The 21,442-nt window shown below is 45.9% G+C and overlaps 1 protein-coding gene across 1 annotated transcript in view; it reads right to left on the minus strand.

The window, feature by feature from the left end:
• The window catches only part of NARS1 (asparaginyl-tRNA synthetase 1), a 28,836-nt gene extending 12,132 nt beyond the window's left edge, over positions 1-16,704 (minus strand). The window contains exons 1-6 of the mRNA XM_088476454.1: positions 16,267-16,704; positions 4,943-5,025; positions 2,929-2,994; positions 1,939-2,031; positions 1,755-1,844; positions 826-904 (exon numbers count right to left, since the gene is read on the minus strand). Of these exons, the coding sequence (XP_088332580.1) occupies positions 826-904; positions 1,755-1,844; positions 1,939-2,031; positions 2,929-2,994; positions 4,943-5,025; positions 16,267-16,480 (625 nt within the window). The 5' untranslated portion in view covers positions 16,481-16,704. The remainder of the gene's footprint in view (positions 1-825; positions 905-1,754; positions 1,845-1,938; positions 2,032-2,928; positions 2,995-4,942; positions 5,026-16,266) is intronic.
• Between the last annotated feature and the right edge of the window lie 4,738 nt (positions 16,705-21,442).

The following is a 21,442-nucleotide window of genomic DNA, read 5'->3' on the forward strand; positions in this document are numbered from 1 at the left end:
GGTACAGAGACCTGTGATTACTAAGAGCGGTACAGAGACCTGTGATTACTAAGAGCGGTACAGAGACCTGTCCAGAGACCTGTGATTACTAAGAGCGGTACAGAGACCTGTGATTACTAAGAGCGGTACAGAGACCTGTCCAGAGACCTGTGATTACTAAGAGCGGTACAGAGACCTGTCCAGAGACCTGTGATTACTAAGAGCATATTAATGCGAGTAATAACCTACCAGCTGTCAGCGAGAATAATGGAAATTTTTGGCCAAAGAGCAGAGGTGCAACTACTGCTGGAGCAGCCTTTGTGACCCTATAACACGCCACCTCCCCTCCGAAGGACCTCGCACTACTTACCTGGGCACACTGAAGAACACTTTGGGCTTTCCTTGTGCATGTTCACAAGAGCAAACCTGGGAATTGCGGAGCGGGTGGTTACATACCATGGGCCACTCTGAGGACCAGCAAGTGCATGTTACACCCCTGCTAATGGCGTCTGATTTCTGAGGCAAGGAGCAGGGGTAAAGCTTTACTGCTCCCTCCACGAGACCGGCTACTGTGATATACTGGGAGTAAGCTGCCTAAATCAATAGGCCCGCACGAAATGTATAAAAATAAACGTTATAAAATAGAATACACATTATATTACTTTGATTAAAGTAAAACGAAGTGAGGCTAACCATTTTAATTTAACAAGCGATGTCGTGCTAGTGAGCTGTAAATGGAGTTAAACCCTCCTGACACAATAATGATACTGAAATAATAACAGCAGCCCTCGGTATAAGTGAGACCTAAACCTTTCCTGAAGGGCATCAATTAAATAGACGTCTTACCTTGTCTACGCAGCCTATGAACCCAGCCAAACACTTTGACTCGCTGGCCGCGGTGAGCTTCCAACGCCCGAATCTTGGCCTTTACAAGAAGAAACAAAATATTATCAGACAAACTCTGCTTTCACATGTATAATTATAATAACATTATCACGTGTATAATAAAACTATGTTTGCAGTGCTCGCTCTCCAGAGATATACTGATATAATAAGTGACTTCTGACAATGTGAACCCTAGTGATTGTGTGGTAGTGAATATAGATTGTAAGCTCCTCTGGGACAGGAACGGATGTGAATGATTATATATTCTTTACAAAACGCTGTATAATACATTAGTGATATGTGAAATGTTGTACTCCTGATAAGGCGTACCTGCCTTATTCTGATTTACGAATAGGACAATATCCTTCTCTGTAGGATTCAAAAGTTATTCGTTATTATTATTAGCATTTAATGTATTTATTAGACGCCTCAAATATCCGCAGCACTGTACAGAGCAAAGGTACAAAACAGGGAAGACAAGTTCTCAAAAAATTTAACAAGCAGGTAGCTAAGTGCAGATAAGAATTGTGGGTAAAAGTACACAAACATAAAAATAATGCAAACCAATTAGGGGCGTAGGGGGCAAATTGCTGTTGGAACGGCATTGAACGGCTGGCAACGGCACAGCAATTCTCACCCCCTGCTGCCTAAATTCATCCCGGGACTCGACAAATTTTGCTCCAAGCCCAATGGGGCTACGAACAGACACTTATGAGCCTGGAGATACCGTAAGTGCGGCATACAGCCACACTCACGGGTGCAAGAAACATATGAGCCTGGAGATACCGTAAGTCAGCATACAGCCACACTCACGGGTGCAAGAATCTCGCACCTAATTGGATTGACTCCCAAAGCTTACAGCTTCTAATTTATTTATATAGAAGTCTTACAGTTATTGGTTCTGGGAGATTGGGGTCATTTTGGATCACTACTTTCTTGGCCTCCTCCAGATTCTTCTCCCGTCTAAGGTTGTCCTCAGCCTGTTTGGAGAAGAATAAAATGGTCAGCGAGCAGGACACAACAGAAGACGGAAGACCTGGGCTGGAGACACTCCGAGTGATCGCTCCTTCTCACCTCTCTCTTTTCTTTGGCCTCGTTCTTCATCTGCTCCCGGTTCCAAAGCTTCTTGACGTTCTTCAGCTGGGTCTTTGAGATCACTTCCCACCTCTACAAGACAAACATGAACGATGCACAAGTTTAATAAGAGCAGCCGTACCTAAACCCGACGTACTAATTATAAGACACGAGTGGAATGGGCTTTTTATCAAGAAACAGAAGGGAGGCAGTGCCAACTTGTGTTCTACATTTACAGCTCAAAGGCAGCTTTGCAGCAATGTTTCTACCTCTGGGAACTGAATCTGCAGCATCAACAGAGTCGGGGGAACAGATTTCACTTTTTATTGCAGGAATTTGCACCAGTTCAATTCTCTCAGTGCTGCAGAAATCACCGGAGCTTCAGATTTAGGGCAGTATCCAATTAGCCCCGAAGTCCGTTCGAGGTTGCCACTTATCGGGGCTTTTTTCGGGACGTGATGTGTCCCGATAAAAATCCATGAGAAGTGCAGTATTTTCGCCCCTGAATTGGCAAAAGCTGGGTCAGGTCAGTCATTGGCGACATGGCGTCATCAGCCAGATATTGCCTGGTTTCACCGATGCCTGTTAGTGCAGTGGAAACACCCGATAGAACGTACCTTCAGACCGCACTTACCAACACGTCTGATAATAATACAATCATGTTTCAATTGATTTCTTAGCAGGTCGTGGGGTGGTTTTGTGATCTGGACAACTGGCTGATGCCGTTACCACAGGGTATGTAGCCAGACTTTGCCAAATTCTCCCTTCGGCATTGTCTCCCACTTACAGCTGTATAACGCTTTGCTCTAGGGAGCCCAAATGTAAATTCACTAGTCCGGATAAAAACTCAATGCCATAGTTTAAAGAAAAAATTCAAGTGCTTAAATTATTTGAAGTTTCAAATGATAGATATTTAGCTTTACTAAGAGTAAGCGCAGTTATTAACATTATCATCATGCAAACACAATTATTATACAGGATGCACATAACCTCATTCTCTTTCTGGGAATCCACGTAGAAGACTGGAAATGGCTCTTTTCCTACAGTCAGCATTGCCTGAAACATGGAAGAGACAACGTTTGTGATGTGTGACAATAACATCAGTACTGGGGGACCACGGTGCCAGAATGTTATAGTCACACAGCATGACCTAAACAAGACTGCTGTACAACCTTTATGCAGAGATTCAACAATTATTAAAAGTATAGATGATATAATTAGAAGTAGATATATTCTCATTTCTGTCAATAGCAACAGGCTGTGGTTCTTATGCCGGGTACACACTAGACGATATGTCGTCCAATCCGTGGATCAGGCGACATATTGGGCACACCGGCCAGTGTGTACACCCCTATGTTGCTGACGATGTGAGCTCCAGCGTGCAGGTGCGACGGGCGATATCGTCAGCGGGGGCCATGCAGCTGGCTGCAGCATGGCCTCTGCCTACGTTCCGTTGCTCCCAGCATCGGCAAGGGTGTATGCACTTGCCGGGTCCCTGCCGCTAGCAACATCGCGCTGGGCACACACTTAGGACTTCATTCAGAGTCGGTCGAAGCGTCCGCACGGTCGTACGCAGCCGATGTTCGCTAAACTGCGCATGCGTATAGTTCGCAATGCGCGTGCGCAAACTAGCGGCTACGTTCAGAAATTTCTCTCTCCTTGAACACCGCCAGGTCGGTAGTTTGAGTGACAGATTGCGGCGTTTGTGGGTGGTAACAGGGGAAGGTGCTTGAAAACGGGAGAGTGGAGATCCGAACGCAGGCGTGCCTCATTACGCGAACGGCGTTTTATGGGAGTGCATAATTAACAAAGTAGCGTCATGGCACACGTGACATGGGAGGTTTTACACTGACATGATCGTAGAGCTTAAGAGAAGGTATGGTCAACCTTAAGCTCTACGACCAGTTCCGATGGCTTTCGATGCTCGCGATTAATCCTTATGTAGCTGGAGATGACGTGCTATGCGTACGACATGTGGGCGTATTTTTAGCGATCCGACCGCATCCACCCCTTGGTCGGCCAGCTAATGATCCGACCTTAGGGACGCAACATGCGTGTGCATCATTAGCATATCCGGCCCCTTTTTCTGTACGACCGTGCGGCCGCTTCGACCGACTCTGAATGAGGTCCTTAGTGTGTACCCAGCTTTATTCCCGGACATAAAGAGCCACGGAATCTAAAGTAGCTGCGTGCACATGTGTGTGCTCCCCCTAGGATTTTGGACGCCAGGCGCACGGATGCGGGAGCAGCAGCGCCCGAAAAGGGGGGGGGTGCCCGGCCAGTGAAGCAGGCACGGCCTCGATGACGTTGCTCTGTTGGGGCGTTGCGGCTCCGCCGACATCACTAAGGGGGGTGTGCTCAGCCAGCATCTATTCACAGAGAAGGGAGAGCTTGGGGGCAGCCCGGCATGTCCGTAAGTGCTGGCTCGCCTTGAAGAGTGATGGAAAGGGGGCGTGTCTTAAAGACACGCCCCCTTTTCTTGAGACCATGCCCCCTTTTCGGACACACACACTCCGAAGTGCCCTTTCTCTAGGTCTGGCGCCCTGCCCAGCGCCGGACCTAGAGTAAACACTAAATATGTTTTCGTCTTAAGGGTGTAGTATGTAATGTTACATGCTGACATAGCATTTCGTCAGTGTTAGAGCCCCTACCATCACCTAACAACAGCCTAACATGTACTGTCGACATTTCGACATTCTAGTGCTGACATAATGACTACATACACAGATTTAGCACTTTCAATTTACAATACACAGGGTCTTGCAAAGGTGCTGGAGGGGGGAAAAAACAAAAGACAAAAACACAGCAATATCGCACAACAGACAGAAAAACTTCTATAGATCTTGGAGTTAGCCAGGAGTCAGCCAGCAGCTTCGCTATAACATATAATAAGAGAGCTTATATATATTTCATACATCAAATAGAAACAGGGAGAAATGCACAGCCAGATAAGGTTACAATAAAACTGGCCAACTGACTACAGAGCCAACAACTCGAAAATTACCTTTAGGACGGTTTTAAATGGTTTTTCCTTGGTTCCATCCCCAGTGACGTCATCACCCTCCCGATCGGAAACATACATTTCTTCTGTGGAGGAGAGAACAGTCTGCGGTTACTGGCAGGAAAGTACAATGGTGGCTGCACTGGCAGCTGTTAGGCTCTCCCTGCCACATGTGTGCCCTGTACGCAATCATACAGCACTACCTACTAGATTTCAGGGACTTCCCAATTACTTGGTAGACCTTTAATCCAAAGCCTGACGCATTGCATTGATGCAGAGTTAAATGCAAGTCCTTTTGCCATGTCTTTGCTCCGTGTAAGCGCTGGAACCAATTATACATCGCTAAAGGCTACAAGTCATACGCAAATTGAACCAATCTCTTGCAACTGAAGAGGCGTAACAGGGATTTTTCCCACAGGCAAAGTTTGCAGAGGTCATGTTAACGGGCGATGGGTACTGGATGCCGGCGCTCTGGATCCCGGCGGTGGCATCTCGACAGGGTTTGCATGCCGACACTTGTTGGTCAGTACAGTATGCTAAACTTCTCCCTCTCCCTACCCTAAGCTTCCCTGGTGCCTAACCCTAAGCTCCCCCTCCTCTATACCCAACCCTCTCCCCTTAGCGCCTAACCCTAACCCTTCCCCTAGTGTTTAAACCTAACCCTCCCCCCAACCACGCTACTTATCTTGGGTATCCTGACTGCCGGGATGCTCAGCGTATCCAGTTAACGGAATTACAGGCTATATAGGGCGGGTAATTACACCTGTATTTACACCAGGGTGGTACAAGTGTGCACTAGTAATGGTGACATATGAAACCAAGCGTAGGGAGAGCCCAGATCTGGCAGCCCAAACATGTATATCTCAGCATAAGGGAGAATATACGCATTGGGTTCCGAGCACGCAATACAGGGGCAATTAAGTCTGACTTGCGTTCAACACTGCCCCAGACCCTAGGTGGTTAGATAATGGGTTACACAGGGCAGGGCGCGCTGGGCAAATAAGCGTATGAAGTACAAGAAACGGTTTTCCTTAACCAATGAGAAGGAAACTAAAAAAAAAATAATACAATTTGTGACACTGAGGTTGATGCTGAATTTGGAGCAAAACTAAGCAAATAACAGCGCACCGGGGTAAAACCACACTGCACCGCAGATGGGGCAGATATAAAAGGTGCAGAAGGATTTATAATAGAGAGAGACGTGTCCGAACTCAAATCTAAATTGCAGTGTAATAGAGCATACACACGGTCAGATGCGCCAGATGAACGATTTGAACTACGAAGGATTTTTGACGGCATTAAAATGACTGAAATCGTCCAAAACTGACTGCAAAACACATCAGATGTCAGATATCGCCATCTGACCATCGGGAACGCGCATCATTCAAACATGTCAGATTTTCCTTCAGATATAAACAATATTTGAAATCGTTATCGTTCAGAAAAATCTGACCGTGTGTATGCACCATAAAAGTACAGCTGCTCAGCATGAGTGGGCTACATGCAAAAGCAGCCAGTATTTACCCTGCATGCAAACAGAATGTATTTTCCCCCCTTGCTTTGCAGCATGGTTTGGTCCAGGTGCAGAGTTACCTGCTTTATTCGCTTTGCCTCCAACTCAGAATCAGCCCCTCTGTGGCCGGGCAGGGCCGCAACTAGGGGGGGGGGGGGGGGGGCTGGAGGTGCACGTGCGCCGCTACACCCGGAGTCAGTGACCTCCAGCCCGGCGCCGCTGGGAAACTCTAAGGTGGGCGCCCGCTGAGATGTTATTACCAGCAGGCGCCCGGCTCCTTCTCTGCAGCACCGTGCTAGCCGGAGGCTGGAGTTCTCTCCTGAACTCCAGCTTCCGGTTCTCCCCACAGGCACTATAGGAGATACGTAATGACATCTCTCCCATAAGGTAAGGTAAGTATTTCTTTTTTTTGTGTGTGTGTAAGCGGCACTACGGGGGCATTACCAGGGGGACTACAGAAGCATTAGCAGGGAGCACTACGGGGGCATTACCAGGGGGCACTACGGGGGCATTACCAGGGGGCACTACGGGGGCATTACTAAATGGGCACTACAGGGGCATAACTAGGGGTATTACTACATGGGCACTACAGGGGCATTACTATATAGGGACTACAGGGGCATTACTATGGGGGCATTACCATATGGGCACTACAGGGGCATTACTATAGGAACATTACCATATGGCCACTAGTCCAGGGGCATTACCTCAGCGGGCATTACTATAGGTGCACTACTGAAGGGGCATTACTATGGGGGCACTGCAGCGGGGGAATTACCAGGGGGAGGGAGGCGCCAAATTACTGTCTTGACCCGGGTGACAAAAACGCTAGTTTCGGCCCTGGCGGCCGGTGTCACTCTCTAGTACCCTGGACAAAGTGGATAAAGCATTGATTCCACAAGATGTGAAGTTTGCTCTAAGTTTGAGGGGTTTAATTACATATTGTTACTAGGTAGTGTAGCTTGATCTCCCTAACGTAATTAGTTCCGGCAAGGTTGGAAACAGGTTCATCCAGAGGTTCCCAAACTCGGTCCTCGTTAAAACCCGGTCCTAACGGTCCGGGTTTTAATGGCAAAAATAAAGATAGCGTGCCGCGCTTGAAATTTGTATGCAGCAGCTCAGTAATAAATGTTAAATTAAAAAGCACTACAGCCTTGCGGCTGTGGACTGAGCGCTAGACTAAAGCCACCAAAAAAAAAAAATGAATAGTACAAAAAAAACATAAAAATAAATAAAAAAGTTTTTTTAAAAGCAGGGGTGGGGGAAAGGGAAATCATGCAGGGCAAGACATTGCCCTGCAGAGGAAAAAAGCTGCTGTCGAAACTGGATTATTGGCTGAGACAAGATCAGTTTAAAATTGAAGCGTGCACAACGCCATCTTGCGAATGGCAGCTAGACTCCATTTTAGAACCAAGAATCTGCAAGACGCCATTTTGCGACCAGCGTCACTTTAAGTTACAACTCAGGAGCTAAGAACAGATGACAATGTTTTTGATAATCTACCAAGGGCAACTAGAATAACAGCCTCTTGAGAAAAAGTAAATAGAATAGACAATGAGTGTTTTTACATACAAATTGGGAATCCCTGTATGCAGACAAAGTATAGTTGTGGCAATTGTAATATAATCCAGGCATTGATCTACACAATTGGATTTGTCTGAATCCTAAACAGGTTTTAGCCCCACACCCAGACAGGATGGCCCCAACTTCACAGCTTGGGGTGGTAACACAGTTGCATTCACACAAGAGTCTGGGAGAACAAAAGAGCTTTTCCTTTGAACACAGGAAAGGTGGGGGCCTGCTGACAGAGAGGGCATGTGGAACTATCATGCTCAGCAATCCACACTGCTAGATGTTCACTTTGTGTATGAGAAATTATGCACTTAAATCTCACTCATTAATAACTAGCGTCCTTATATCAAACCCCGAATACTCACACATTACATATTCACACATAAGGTTTAATAAGCTTTAAAGTATATGATTTAAGTTGGTTCAGTTAGTTTAAATGCTGAGAAATAAAGATATATGATAACTAAGGTTTTATATATACTAGGAAAGTCATGTTTGGTTTCGTACTGATGCGTACTCTTTCAACAGAATTCCGGTACTATCGGTGTGAAGATCGCATCATGCATTCTCAACTTATGGACCGCAGAGACTACAAGCAACAAAATGTATATTTCATGAACAACTGTTAGGATGCAGCATGAGGGCGGGGGGGGGGGGGAAAGACCCCCAGCTGTTAGAAGCAGGGAGAGTCTATTTGAACCAGCCTGTTAAATGCTCTGTAACAGATGCTTCTCCCCTGGGAACCAATGACATCAGCAACAAACTTCTCTATTGTCCTGTCTATTCTGGGGGGGTATAAATATCTGTGCTCAAACGCTGGGCTTTTAGACTTCTTGCTGAATGCTGACTGAGGGGTTTCTTGCTGATGCCTAACATCTAGTACCGGAAGCGCTGCGTATGTATACTGTACTTGGGTCTGTATAATTCCTTTGCGCCTAAATTGTGTCTGGATCAATTGCGTGTAACTGACTGTACTTTTACTTGAATAATACTTGTGCCTTGGAACCACAGATTCCAGGTCTAAATCTTTATTTACTGTATGACTGCGTACGCAAATTAGCGTCATCCTTAGAAGGTATAGGCAGGATATTAGAAGGTATAGGAAGGTGTGTATAGAGGTTCATTTTAATATTGTCACTGTCCTTGCCCAGTATAGGATAAGTTAGGGATAGCACTTCCACAACACCGGACCATACCGGTAATTGGCCCCCCCAACCAGTCCCTAAGAGGCTATAACCATTGTGATCATATGACCCATTGTTTTTAATTCTCTGGCTTCTCACTTTTTCTATTCTCATCCCCAGTCGTAACTCTTCCCCGTCCTTATATCTACCTTTTGTTACTTCAATTCTTTTTACTTGATTTCCCTTTCCCCCAGCCCCGTTTTTAAAAACATTTTTTTTTTTCTTGGTGGCTTTAGTTTAGCGCTCAGTCCACATCCGCAAGGCTGTGGTCCAGGTTTTAAGGATATCCATGGTTGAGCAAAGATGGTTAAATCAAAAGACTGAGGTACCAATTAAGTCACCTGCGTCCAAGCATGGTTATCCTTAAAACCTGGACTGTTATGACGCGTTTCCACTAGCCGATAAAATGAACGATTGAACGATAACGATATCGTTAACTATATCGGCCAGTGGATATGCCGTCAACGACCACTGCCGACGTTGCTCATCGCCAGTACTTGCAGGGCAACCTGACGATATTGTCAAGTTCGGGGATGACGTCCCTGAACAATATATCGTTCAGTGTGGGTGCTCAATGTCGTACATTATTACATGATCGATACATTATTACACTTAAGAAGCTGAAAGAAGCCATCTGCAAACAAAGGTCAACAATTCCACTGTCAAATGTCATCTTACACCACGACAATGTCAGACCTCACACTTCGATGGCAACATCTGCACCCATTGCCAAAACGGGGTGGGAATAATGCCACATCCACCATGCAGTCCTGATTTGGCCCCTTCTGACTTTCATCTGTTTGGCCCTCTCAAATACTGTCTCCGGGGTCAACATTGTTGAAGACATAGAGGTTGTTAAAAACGCCCTACGTTCCTGGGTCAAACACCAAACACTGGAATTTTTCCAAAGTGGATTCACAGCTTGGGTTGAAAGGTGGAGAAAATGTTTGAGGGCAGATGGTGAATTTTTTGAGCAGAGTCATTCTGTTACTAAGACTTCAAAGTATTTTACTGCAAATTTTCAAATCTGTATCTATAACAAAATTTGAGTTGTGAGCATGTAGGCCAGTGATTCCCAACCTCGGTCCTCAAGGCACACTAACAGTCCTCGTTTTAGTGATATCCATGCTTTAGCACAGATGGTTACATCAAAATAACTAAAGGTACTAATTAAGTCACCTGTGCTTAACTATGGCTATCCTTAAAACCTCGACTGTTAGTGTGCCTTGAGGACCGTGGTTGGGAACCCCTGATTTAGGTATTACTTTTTGAACAACCCTTGTATTATAAGATACATTGTATAGTGTGTACACAGCTTTACTGCGCTAGTCACAGAGTTCCCTCCACCCGTCTTTGGGAGGCAGGCCGTGGTTTGGATGGCGGGAACATTGCAGAAAGTTTAGACGGGCCGTGTAGCTGTGCACTCAGCGCGCGTTGCCGACACAATTATATCTGTGTCTAGCCAGCAAGCGGGCAATAACCCGCAGTCTTCAAAATGTATCAGGGTCCAACCAGCAAGTGGGCAATATCTGCAAGAGTCTTCAAACTATATCAACATTTTTCATTACTGCAAAGTATTACACTGCCCCCTCTCTTAAAACTACCCAGATCTCAGCATTTTCTGGATGGAGAACACTGAGTCCGTACATTGGGGTAATGACAAACAGCACACAATAATCTCATCATCTTATATTAGGTAGGGAGTACAGAAAAAAGAAGATTGCCCTCCAGCACACTGCAGATAATCAAAAATACTTGAATCCTACATGATAATAGAAATTCAGAGATATTGGTTTACATACATTTGCAAATATATGAATAAGCGCTGGGCCGTCGGCAAGGCTCTTCTATACCAGCGTCCCTAAAATTAAGGGGTTCACGTCCGAGAAGCAAGGCACCCCAAAAAATTCCAGCCAAGGACCACCCCCAGGGCATCACACGAAAAGGGGAAAAAAGGTGATAGTGAAGTGTACAAGCACCTGTAGTATATTAAGCTGATTGAGCAACTACCATATTTTTTGCTTGCAGTTTGGAGGCATGAAAGGAGTCAGCATTAGGAGGAGGTGCTGATCCTTTTAGTGCCATGTGGAGGTTTTTTGGGGTACCTCCAAGGTAAGTTAGCTCTCAGTTCATACATGTACTGTTATCATGCAGTACATCAATTTGTTATTATATGATCCAGAGTGGGTGCTGCTATTATGTAGCAATAATTATTTTGGGGTGAGCGTTTGGGAGTGGGGCTCCCGGGATTGTTCTGGCTGGACCTTGCTCATGGCATCACCACTTAATTCACATAGAATATTTTTTCACTTTTCTATGTGTTTGTGTATTATTTATGTCATTTTAATTCTTTTACATCTCATTAACACTTATTGATTTATCTTTACACACCTATCCTTTAACACTTCACTATCACCTTTTTTCCCCTTTTCGTGTGATGCCCTGGGGGTGGTCCTTGGCTGGAATTTTTTGGGGTGCCTTGCTTCTCGGACGTGAACCCCTTAATTTTAGGGACGCTGGTATAGAGGAGCCTTGACGACGGCCCAGCGCTTATTCATATATTTGCAAATGTATGTAAACCAATACCTCTGAACTTCTATTATCATGTAGGATTCAAGTATTTTTGATTTATCTGCAGTGTGCTGGAGGGCAATTTTCTTTTTTCTGTGTTCAGTGTAAACCCCGCCCTTTACAAGCACCTGTAGTATATTAAGCTGATTGAGCAACTACCATATTTTTTGCTATTAGGTAGGGAGTGTTAGGAGGAGGGGTGGGTTTTGAGGGGTAAGGTTTGAAATCCAGGGGGCTGGATGCCAGTCTGATGGAGCATGGGGGAATTCCAGTAGCTGGTAGCAGTGAGGGAAAAATCCTGAAAGCAGGAGTGGGACTATGTGATGAGGAGAGGCAAAGTGGGTGGGAGGGAGTGTGAGTGGAGAGGAGGCTGGAGATGTAGGTGAGGGAGAGGAGGCTGGAGATGTAGGTGAGGGAGAGGAGGCTGGAGATGTAGGTGAGGGAGAGGAGGCTGGAGATGTAGACAAGAGGAGAGGAGGCTGGAGATGTAGGTGAGGGAGAGGAGGCTGGAGATGTAGACAAGAGGAGAGGAGTTGGATTCTGTAGTGGACAGGAAGCCAGTGTAGAGACTGGCAGAGGAGGGGAGTACAGTAAGTGACGAGAGAGGAAAATTAGGCATTTGTTACTTTATGAACCAATATTTCTAGTTCTTCCCATTACAGAAAGGGCTCATATACAAACAGGGTTAGGATATTAATGACACACCTCAGGTGTCTGTGACTCGGACAGGTATACGGAGGCTTCGCTATCTCATTCAGGGGATATCTGACAAATTTACTGGAGGCAGATAAAAATGATATTGTTCAGTGTGTGAACCAATGTGAAGTTTACGCTCTTTGCCACACTCTGGCATGGGTGAGGTATGTCCTGACAAGCCTCCCACAGAGATGTACTAACTTTGATTAATAGTGATGTAAGAAGGTGCAATAGAAGATAACTTTTATACAGCCGATTATACAGGTATTAGCACCACCCGTGTTTTCTATAATTATATCGGTGCATTATACAGATTTGTCACAGACTATTGCTGAGTTACAATCATGCACGGTGCAGAAACGCTCCATGTCCATCACACCCCCTTACCTGGCTTTTATTCTTTCTGCTCTTCTAACTTATTACCTTCTGGGTGTGACGGCTGGGAGCTGTAATTCTAGGGGAGGCAGTCAGGAAGCCCACAGTCGCAATGACGGCCGTCGGCTTCCCGACTGTCAAATCCCGGCAAGTGTCTAATGACAGGCATCGAAATCTCGACACCAGTCATTAGACCTACGCCGGGAGCCCGACACCCAGCTTACCGATCGAGGGGGGAGATTACGGGCTCCCGTGGGGGGACTTAGGGTTAGGCACCCTCCCGGGAGGTTGGGGTTAGGCACTTGGGGGGAGGTTAGGGTTAGGCATCCCTAAGGGAGGGTTAGGGGGTAAAATTAGGTTAGTTAGTACTTACCTTTTTAGCTTCGGGATCTTGACCGCTGCCGGGTTCCGCTGTCGGGATTTGAACCGCCAGTCAAGCGGCCGGCGGTAAATCATACTGATTCCAATTCTAGCAAGTCTATCTCGTTAAAGAGGAACAGAAACTAAAACACACTGTGATTATGTAGTAGAACAGGCTGAATCGCACTCTCTGACTTCCTTTGTACATCAGGAAAACGGCAATTATTTAGAAAATCATTTACAGATTACATAGAGAATACTTCTATGTTGCTGTTAATCTGTCCTACATCCCTGGGCACAAATTAGGAAATCAAACTATAAAGTCAGGCTTTTATATACCTGTCTTGTGAAAAAGGTGGAAAAAAAAGTTTGCTTAATATCATCATAATCATGTATATTTTCTTTATTTCAAATATATACAGCACAATGAAGGCCACATTCAGCTTGACTATGCAAAGATGGTAGAACGGAGCTTTCAAAGAAATTGACTTTCTTACATTTAGGTACAGATTAAACTATGGGCCTCATTCAGCCAGGATCGCTATGTACTCGAGGCTGCAATCGTGCACTCGGTTCTGCTGGGAAAGTATGCGATCGCAAATTACTCGCCTGGACAACATGCAGGCGCCCACTTCCCCTCTCGCACATCCGTAATACCTTGCAATCCAGCCAAAACATCGGTAACATCGGAGCCACTTGCACATTTAAGGCAGGTCTGACCCTACCACAAAATTGCTAACTGTCCTGCATGCAGTGATAGTTCAGGCTGCGTAGTCCATCGCAGTGGCTAATCTATGCAAGCCCCTGCAACGGCGTCCAAACGCACTGGCACGCCTGTGTTTCTCTGACCACCCCCTCGTCACCTCCCCCAAACAGTACTTCCAGTCAGTACTCACTGTGATCGCAGTCCCGATCGCAGTGAGGCATTCGCACATGCGCAGAACGCAACAATCACCCGTCTGCGTACGCTTTAGCAGTTGCAATCCTTGCTGAATCAGGCTCCAAGCCCCTTACATTTCCGGTTAGATCGGTAGAGAAAACTTCATTCATTTTTGTAGTTTCAGCAAAATAAGTGACGTTTCATAGCAGAAATACACTGTGGAGATGCTTCTCGTGTGGCTCCTGCACAACCCGACGACGTATTGAATCTCCATCTTAGGAGCGTATTCAATTTTCTGCAATGTGCGTCTGCACTCGCGACAGTAGAATACGGTACCCCCAACATTGCTTAATTTCCTAAGCACCTCTATGGAATGTGAAAGTGGGATTGTTGGTGGTTGCACAAACCGCTAGAGAAGTCGGCTTTTGGACTTTCCTGCAGCTCAGAGTTGTAGTGGAAAGCACCTATGACACAGCACTGGGTACAGTGGACCTCATTCAGAGTCGGTCGTTGCGGCCGCACGGTCGTACGGGAAAAGGGTCCGGATATGCAAATGATTCCCTCGCAAGTTGCGTCCCTAAGATCGGATCGGTAGCTGGCCGACCAAGGGGAGGAAGCGGCCGGAAGACAAAAAAATACGCCCCCTTCTCGTACGCATTACACGTCATCTCCGGGCATATAAGGATTAATCGAGACCATCGAGAACCATCGGAACTGGTCGTAGAGCTTAAGGCTGACCGTACCCTCTCTTAAGCTCTACGATCATGTCAGTGTAAAAACCTCCCATGTCACATGTGCCATGACGCTACTTTGTTAATTATGCACTCCCATAAAACGCCGTTCGCATAATTAGGCACGCCTGCGTTCGGATCTCCACTCCCCCGTTTTCAAGCACCTTCCCCTGTTACCACCCACAAACGCCTCATTCTGTCACTCAAACTACCGACCTGGCTGTGTTCAAGGAGAGAGAAATTTGTGATCGTAGCAGCTAGTTTGCGCACGCGCATTGCGAACTTTACGCATGCGCAGTTTAGCGAACATCGGTGGCGTACGACCGTGCGCCCGCTACGACCGAATCTGAATGAGGTCCAGTATCTCTTTGCCTATTTGTACTTACCAATAGATAACCAATATTGTTGTAATCTGACACAAAGTGTATTGAAAAGGGAAGTGTGAAACCTACATTTTTATTTTACAAAGCTTTATTTATAGATCACCACCCGATCACTACATAAGTGTAACCTCGGTCAATACGGCCAATTATCAGAAAACATGGTAGTGCACAGAGCAAGGTTATCACTGGGAAATACAATCCATATAGCTGCAACTACCACGATTCTCCCAATGACTTTATACTGTACTAATCAGTTGTTGATAATATCGAAACGCTGGGTACAAGAGCAAAGCTAAAGCTACACGCAACAGCTTGGCAATTCACTAATAGTTTTGCCCTAAGCTTACATTATGATTAATTGCAGAAAAAAAAAAAAGTACATAAAAGTAACATATGCACAAAAAACAACAACACAAACAATACACAATGGGTGACTCCCAGTATTTTGAAGTGGCAAAAACATAGCAGACTAACAATGAACTCGCAGCGCGCCGGTGTCACACGCGTTTCGTCCTTTATATGACCTATACTGCTCAGGGAAAATCTACCCTAGAAGCTACAGCCAGGTCAATGCGGGAGAAAAAAGGCTGATTGCCAAATTGCAATAGCCCCAGAGGACGGAGGACAGAGTGGCGAGATGATCTGCAGGCCATATAGAGGGACGGAGATGGAACAAGGGTGGGGGCATCGTGCAATTAGTCGGGTTGAAGTCTGTAAACATTGGAAGAACCCATTAGGCGCATGTATGGTTATACTAGGGCTAGGTGACCCAACACATGGCTTACAGTCAGAGATACACTGAGACACTGCAATGGCCTAATACATATATAACAATTGTGCTTATGGATGTGTGGCATAGCTATCAGGCTGCAGGACAGGCAGAGACACGGTACATACACGTTATGTGTTACACAGTACACATGTTAGACATCATACAGTGTATGTAATGGCAGCCCTGCAGGCACTGACTATTTCCAACCAGCGATATAAATGCTGTTTATGCCCCTGACACATGCATACAGGCCCATTGTGCACAGAGCAGCCCCCAGTCCCATCTCTCACCGATCCTGAGCTGCGCTGTCCCTGCACTGATCTCCTCCATGTCAGTCACACACACTGCTGTCTGCTGCTGCTGATGGCAGCCGGTTGCATCAGATCGGCTTCCTGCCGCCGAGTGCGCAGGCGCAGCAGGCTGGACCCGCACCTCTGACGTCACGGCACGGCCGGCGCTGTCTCCAGCAAATAGTGTCGCCTTTGTAGAGATGTTGTCGGCCATTTTGTCGGATGGCTTATATGAGTTATGATCCGTAAACTGTGCAATAGAAGCCGGGATGACTGTGTGGGCCGGCAGATATAGAGACGAGAACACACACTCACATTGCTAGGGACACCCGGACAGAGGATTCCAGCAAGATGCAAAACACAGGACAAAAGTGCGGGTTTTTACAAGTGGAGATTTTGCCCATAGCAACCAATCAGATTCTAGGGTGTAAATTTACTAAGATGTCAGACCCTCCAACATGACCTGTTCCATTAGGTACAAAATGCTCTGCTCCTGGACTTCCCACTTAATGTATGATTGCAGTCACCTGTGCTGAAACACCTGTCTCATCAATTACCTAGTTCAACACAGGTGACTGCAATCATACATTAGGTGGGAAGTCCAGGAGCAGAGTGTTTTGTACCTAATGGAACGGGTCATGTTGGAGGGTCTGTGATGTGAGTTCTATTAAGAAGTGATGTTGCCCATAGCAACCAATCAGATTCCAGGTATCATCGTCTAGAACAGGGGTCAGGGAACTTTTTTACCTTTTACCCCAAAATATATTTAGATACGCCGACGTTATCCCCTTGATTTGAAAGGAAGGAAATCATATAGTAGTGCCCCCATATAATGCCCCTGTAGTAGTGCCCCCATATAATGCACCTGTAGTAGTGCCCCCATAGTTATGCACCTGCAGTAGTGCCCCCATATAATGCTCCTGTAGTGCCGCTTGTACAAAAAAAAAACTCCTTAATCCCTGCATCCGCCGCTGTCCTGTCCGCCCGGCTGCTTCTCGGAACTATGGGAGAGACGTCATGACGTCTCTCCCATAGTGCGCATGGAGAGAGGCGGAAGCTGGAGTTCAGAAGAGAACGCGGCGCTGCAGGGAAGGAGCTGGCGCCCGCTGGTAATATCTCAGTGGGCGTCCGGCTTAGAGCCTCCCTGCGGCACAGCCGGGCATGCATATGAATCATACTATATTATAGATGATTCATATGCATGCCCGGCTGTCCGTCCATTGCCCCCAGCAATTAAATTTTTACCCCATGTGGGCTAATTTACCCCTGTTCCCTGACCACTGTTCTAGAAGGTGCTAGATAAGTGAGAAGTAAAATCTGATTGGTTGCTATGGGCAGCCTGGTTGGCGAAGTAGGGGGGGGGGGGGTGTTGCACGGGCCAATTGAGTGGCGCTGTGGTGTCATTGTGGCCCTGTCCCTTCTATGCAATGGCGTGATTACCAGCATTGTAAAGCAGGCAAAGTACTTATGATGATGGGATCCCGTGCGAATCGCGTCATCAAGCTGCTCTGACAGCCCTGGGGCAGCCTCCGGGAGATTTTACTACTTGTCTGGGTGTCCGGGAGAGCCATTCCAGATTCAGGAACCTCCCGGGTGTTTTGGGAGAGTAGGCAAGTATGGGGGTAAAGGTGCCTACACTCTTGGCGATGTGCTCACGATCCGACATTGTGTCAGATTTCCCCTTGAACTCTCCCCAGCAGCTCCCCGGCAGTCGTGGGCACAATTTGGTGTTAAAAACTGTCCAATGTGACAAACGATCTATCGTGCCTCCTAACTATTCCAGCGCATCGTGACTGAGATTGTCAGATCTGCCCTACAGCACGGCAGATCTGAAGATGCGATGTACGACCTGCAGGGGACGCGCATCGTGATCGTGAGTGGACACTCACGATTTGGGCATATTTTACACGATTTGTTGTCATGATGCGTCCGAATTGGGCAAATCGTGTAAATTATCGCTAAGTGTGTAGGCACCTTAACTCTGACTACACTCCCACGAAACTGTTCTCTTCCACGCATAAGCCCGGTTGCCTCTACAAAACGCCCACTTCACAGACGACTGAAACGTCCAAGATTCATCCGACTTTTCCGAAGAGATGCAAAAATGCATTTGTTTGCAGTGGCGCACGCGCAGTTTGCTGAAATCCACTAGAAGCGACCGCATTTGGACTTGTGTGTCTCAGAATCAGGCACGTAGGGCACATCTTAGTGGAGACTTGACAATATGAAGGGTTTTTACAGTAAGAAAGCTTCTGATGCTCTCAGCATTTTACTTTCTTACATCAGGGAATCAAAATGGATTTTTTTCCACTGCACAACAAAAAAAATACTTTATAATGTAGATAAATAATACAAAAAACCTCTAATGCTTTTTCCTTCTTAGGCTGGGTACACCCCAGGGCGACTTGTCAGCCTATCCAGCGATCTGCATACCGAGTGGCCAGCGCTTATTTTACAACTGGTCAGGCAATTATATTGACCGCCCTGTTGAGATATCTGTGTCGGCTGGTCCCTGCAGCAAGTGTACAGGCATTTGGTGGGTCGCCCGATGTGGACAGATGCTATACGTCTGTGAACGATGTAGTTCACAGACATATCGTCTGTACACACCAGCCAATGCACTATGCAATATATCGTTAGTGGGCAGATTGTACAACATTTAAAGCCGTATTCAACTTGAGCCGAGCCGCGATACTTTTTCGCGGCCCAGACTTTTCGCTTACTTCGCTTGTTTTGTAGGCGGAAAAGTATCGTTTTACCCCGTATTCAATTTGAAACTACGCAAAAACAGGACCTGGCAAAACTTGACCAGGCGGAAAGTATTGCCAGATTTGGGGAAATCAGACTGTCACCCCCCAAAAGATGCTCTGACATGGGGGTTCACTATGGTACCTCCCGATTTGGCTTGCTGAAGGTATTTGGTGTTTTTAAACGGGCTCAATAGCTGCTAAATAGCGTTTTTGTACAAGTGGTGAAGAATAGTATTCTGGAGTATTTTTTCCAGAAAATAACTTATCCCAGCAAATTTGGGGTACTTGAAAATGGGGGTCAGCATATTTAAAAGTTGCTAAAGTGAAGTTGAAAAAATCGTGTAAAATCCACCTGCCGCAAGCACCTGCAATGATGAAAACACTTGGGGACCCCACCAGAGTCAAGTTCGCTAGTTTTTAACTTTGTCCCCCAACATTTTTTTTATTCGCCCCCTTTTTCAAAGTCATTTTTTGGGGTGTCCTTAAGTGTTTTTAAAATTTCTTTTGACACAGTTTACCTTTGGGGGACTGTCTGAAGGCTGCACGGGAGTTCCTGCAACGTTGCACTCCAAAACCCCAATTCTGCACTTTTTTCCGCCTGCTATTCATAGGCGAAACTTTTTTGCCTAGTACATTTCATTGACTTTCTGCCTAGGTGGAAAGTCCTTCAAATTGAATACGGTGTAAAAGCAAAACAGGTGAAAATGACGTCATCGGTGAAAAAGTATCGCGGATCCGAACTTTTCGCCTCAAATTGAATACGGGCCATAGTGTGTACACAGCAGTACTTTATTACAAATTAAAAATAAATAATTGATACATCAGAATTTTCCCATTTTGATAAGGTACCCCCCTAAGCAAACTCCACTGGAATCAGTTGTCTTCGAAGGCATATAATTCATTGGAACAGTTTATTTTGACAAAGGTTTTCTGATCGAGACGCGTTGGTGGTTTAACTGTGAACACTGCTGTGTTTTCCACTGGACATAGCTGCAGCTAATGTGAAAAGGCCTGCATACACCCTGGGGATTGCATCTATATCTGCCTGGTTGGCGTAATGGCTAGCATCGCTGCTTCCCAGCACTGAGATCATGAGTCCAATACCTGGAGTTTGTATGTTTTCCTTGTGTTTGCGTTGGTTTCCTCTGGGTATTCTGGTTTCTTTCCACACTCTAAAAAACATACTGGTAGTTTAAATGGCTTCTGACAAAAAACAATCCTAGTGTTCATGTGATAGGTTATATAGATTGTAAGCTCAGCTGGGGCAGAGACTCATGTGAATGACTAAAATATTCTCTGCAAAGCGCTGTGGAATATAAGAGCGCTATATAAATAACATACATAAATAAAAATATCTGTATATGAAATGTTAATTCCCATAAATGTCTTGTAGGTATATATGCAGCGCCCCAGAAACGTATGGATATGGGGTTTGGGTACGTGATCCCGGCGCTGATAATGCCGGCGGTCAGAATCACCTGCAGCCGGTTTGCGTCTCGGTAAGCACCGCATCGGCTGCGGCGGTCAGAATCCCAGTAGTGTAATCCCGACAGTGGAAATCCCGACGCATACAGGTAAGTATTCTAACCCTAACCCACATTTCTCGCAGCGTTACCCTAACCCCCCCTCCCGTCCAATCCTTAACCCTAATACCGTAGGGATCGCAGACGTTGGGATTCTGGAGCCAGGACTCTGATTACTGTCGGGTTTCCGGCGCCGGGATTGTGAACGCCGGTATTGTGTGCGCCGGGATGCCGGCTACATCCTGTTTATGGTTTAATGTTTTATATCATTTTCACTTATTTAAAAAATTTTTTTCTTTATATAAGCAAATATTAAGTAAGAAATCATCAGGAGAACCCTGAACCTCTGTGAGCTGGGTCTGGCAGAGAAGGGTTGGCAATATATTCCCGAATCCTACCTGTGAGGGGGAGAAAGTACAAATCCTGAAAGCGCCTCCATCATCTCTGACTGGTGAGCACAATACAAAAGGGGGGACAAACACGATTGGTCCTTATATAATGACTTTGATGCCTAATGAACCGTTAATTCTTGCATTAGTGTATGTGTGTGATTATAATATAGCGTGTAAATCTTTTTTGGTAGAATATCAAACATAACTAACTCATTTATAGTATTCAGGAGAAGTGTCTGACTTAAGGTGCATACACACGAGACAATATCTTTGAACGATAACGATATCGTTCAACAATATATCGTTCCGTGTGTATGCAACTACCAAGGATGCGCGCTCCCGCTGGACGATAACAATATCGTCCATCGCCCATGCATGCAGGCCAACCTGGACGATAACGTTCATTTTCCATATGGGAGAACGATCGTTGGTCATTGATGATATATTTAGTGTGTGGATAAACAATATCGTTCATCCAGCACACCCTGAATTTCAAGGGAGATCGTTCAGC

This window comes from Taudactylus pleione, unplaced genomic scaffold (genome assembly GCF_031769625.1).
Source record: "Taudactylus pleione unplaced genomic scaffold, aTauple2 ptg000189l, whole genome shotgun sequence".
NCBI lineage: Eukaryota > Metazoa > Chordata > Amphibia > Anura > Myobatrachidae > Taudactylus > Taudactylus pleione.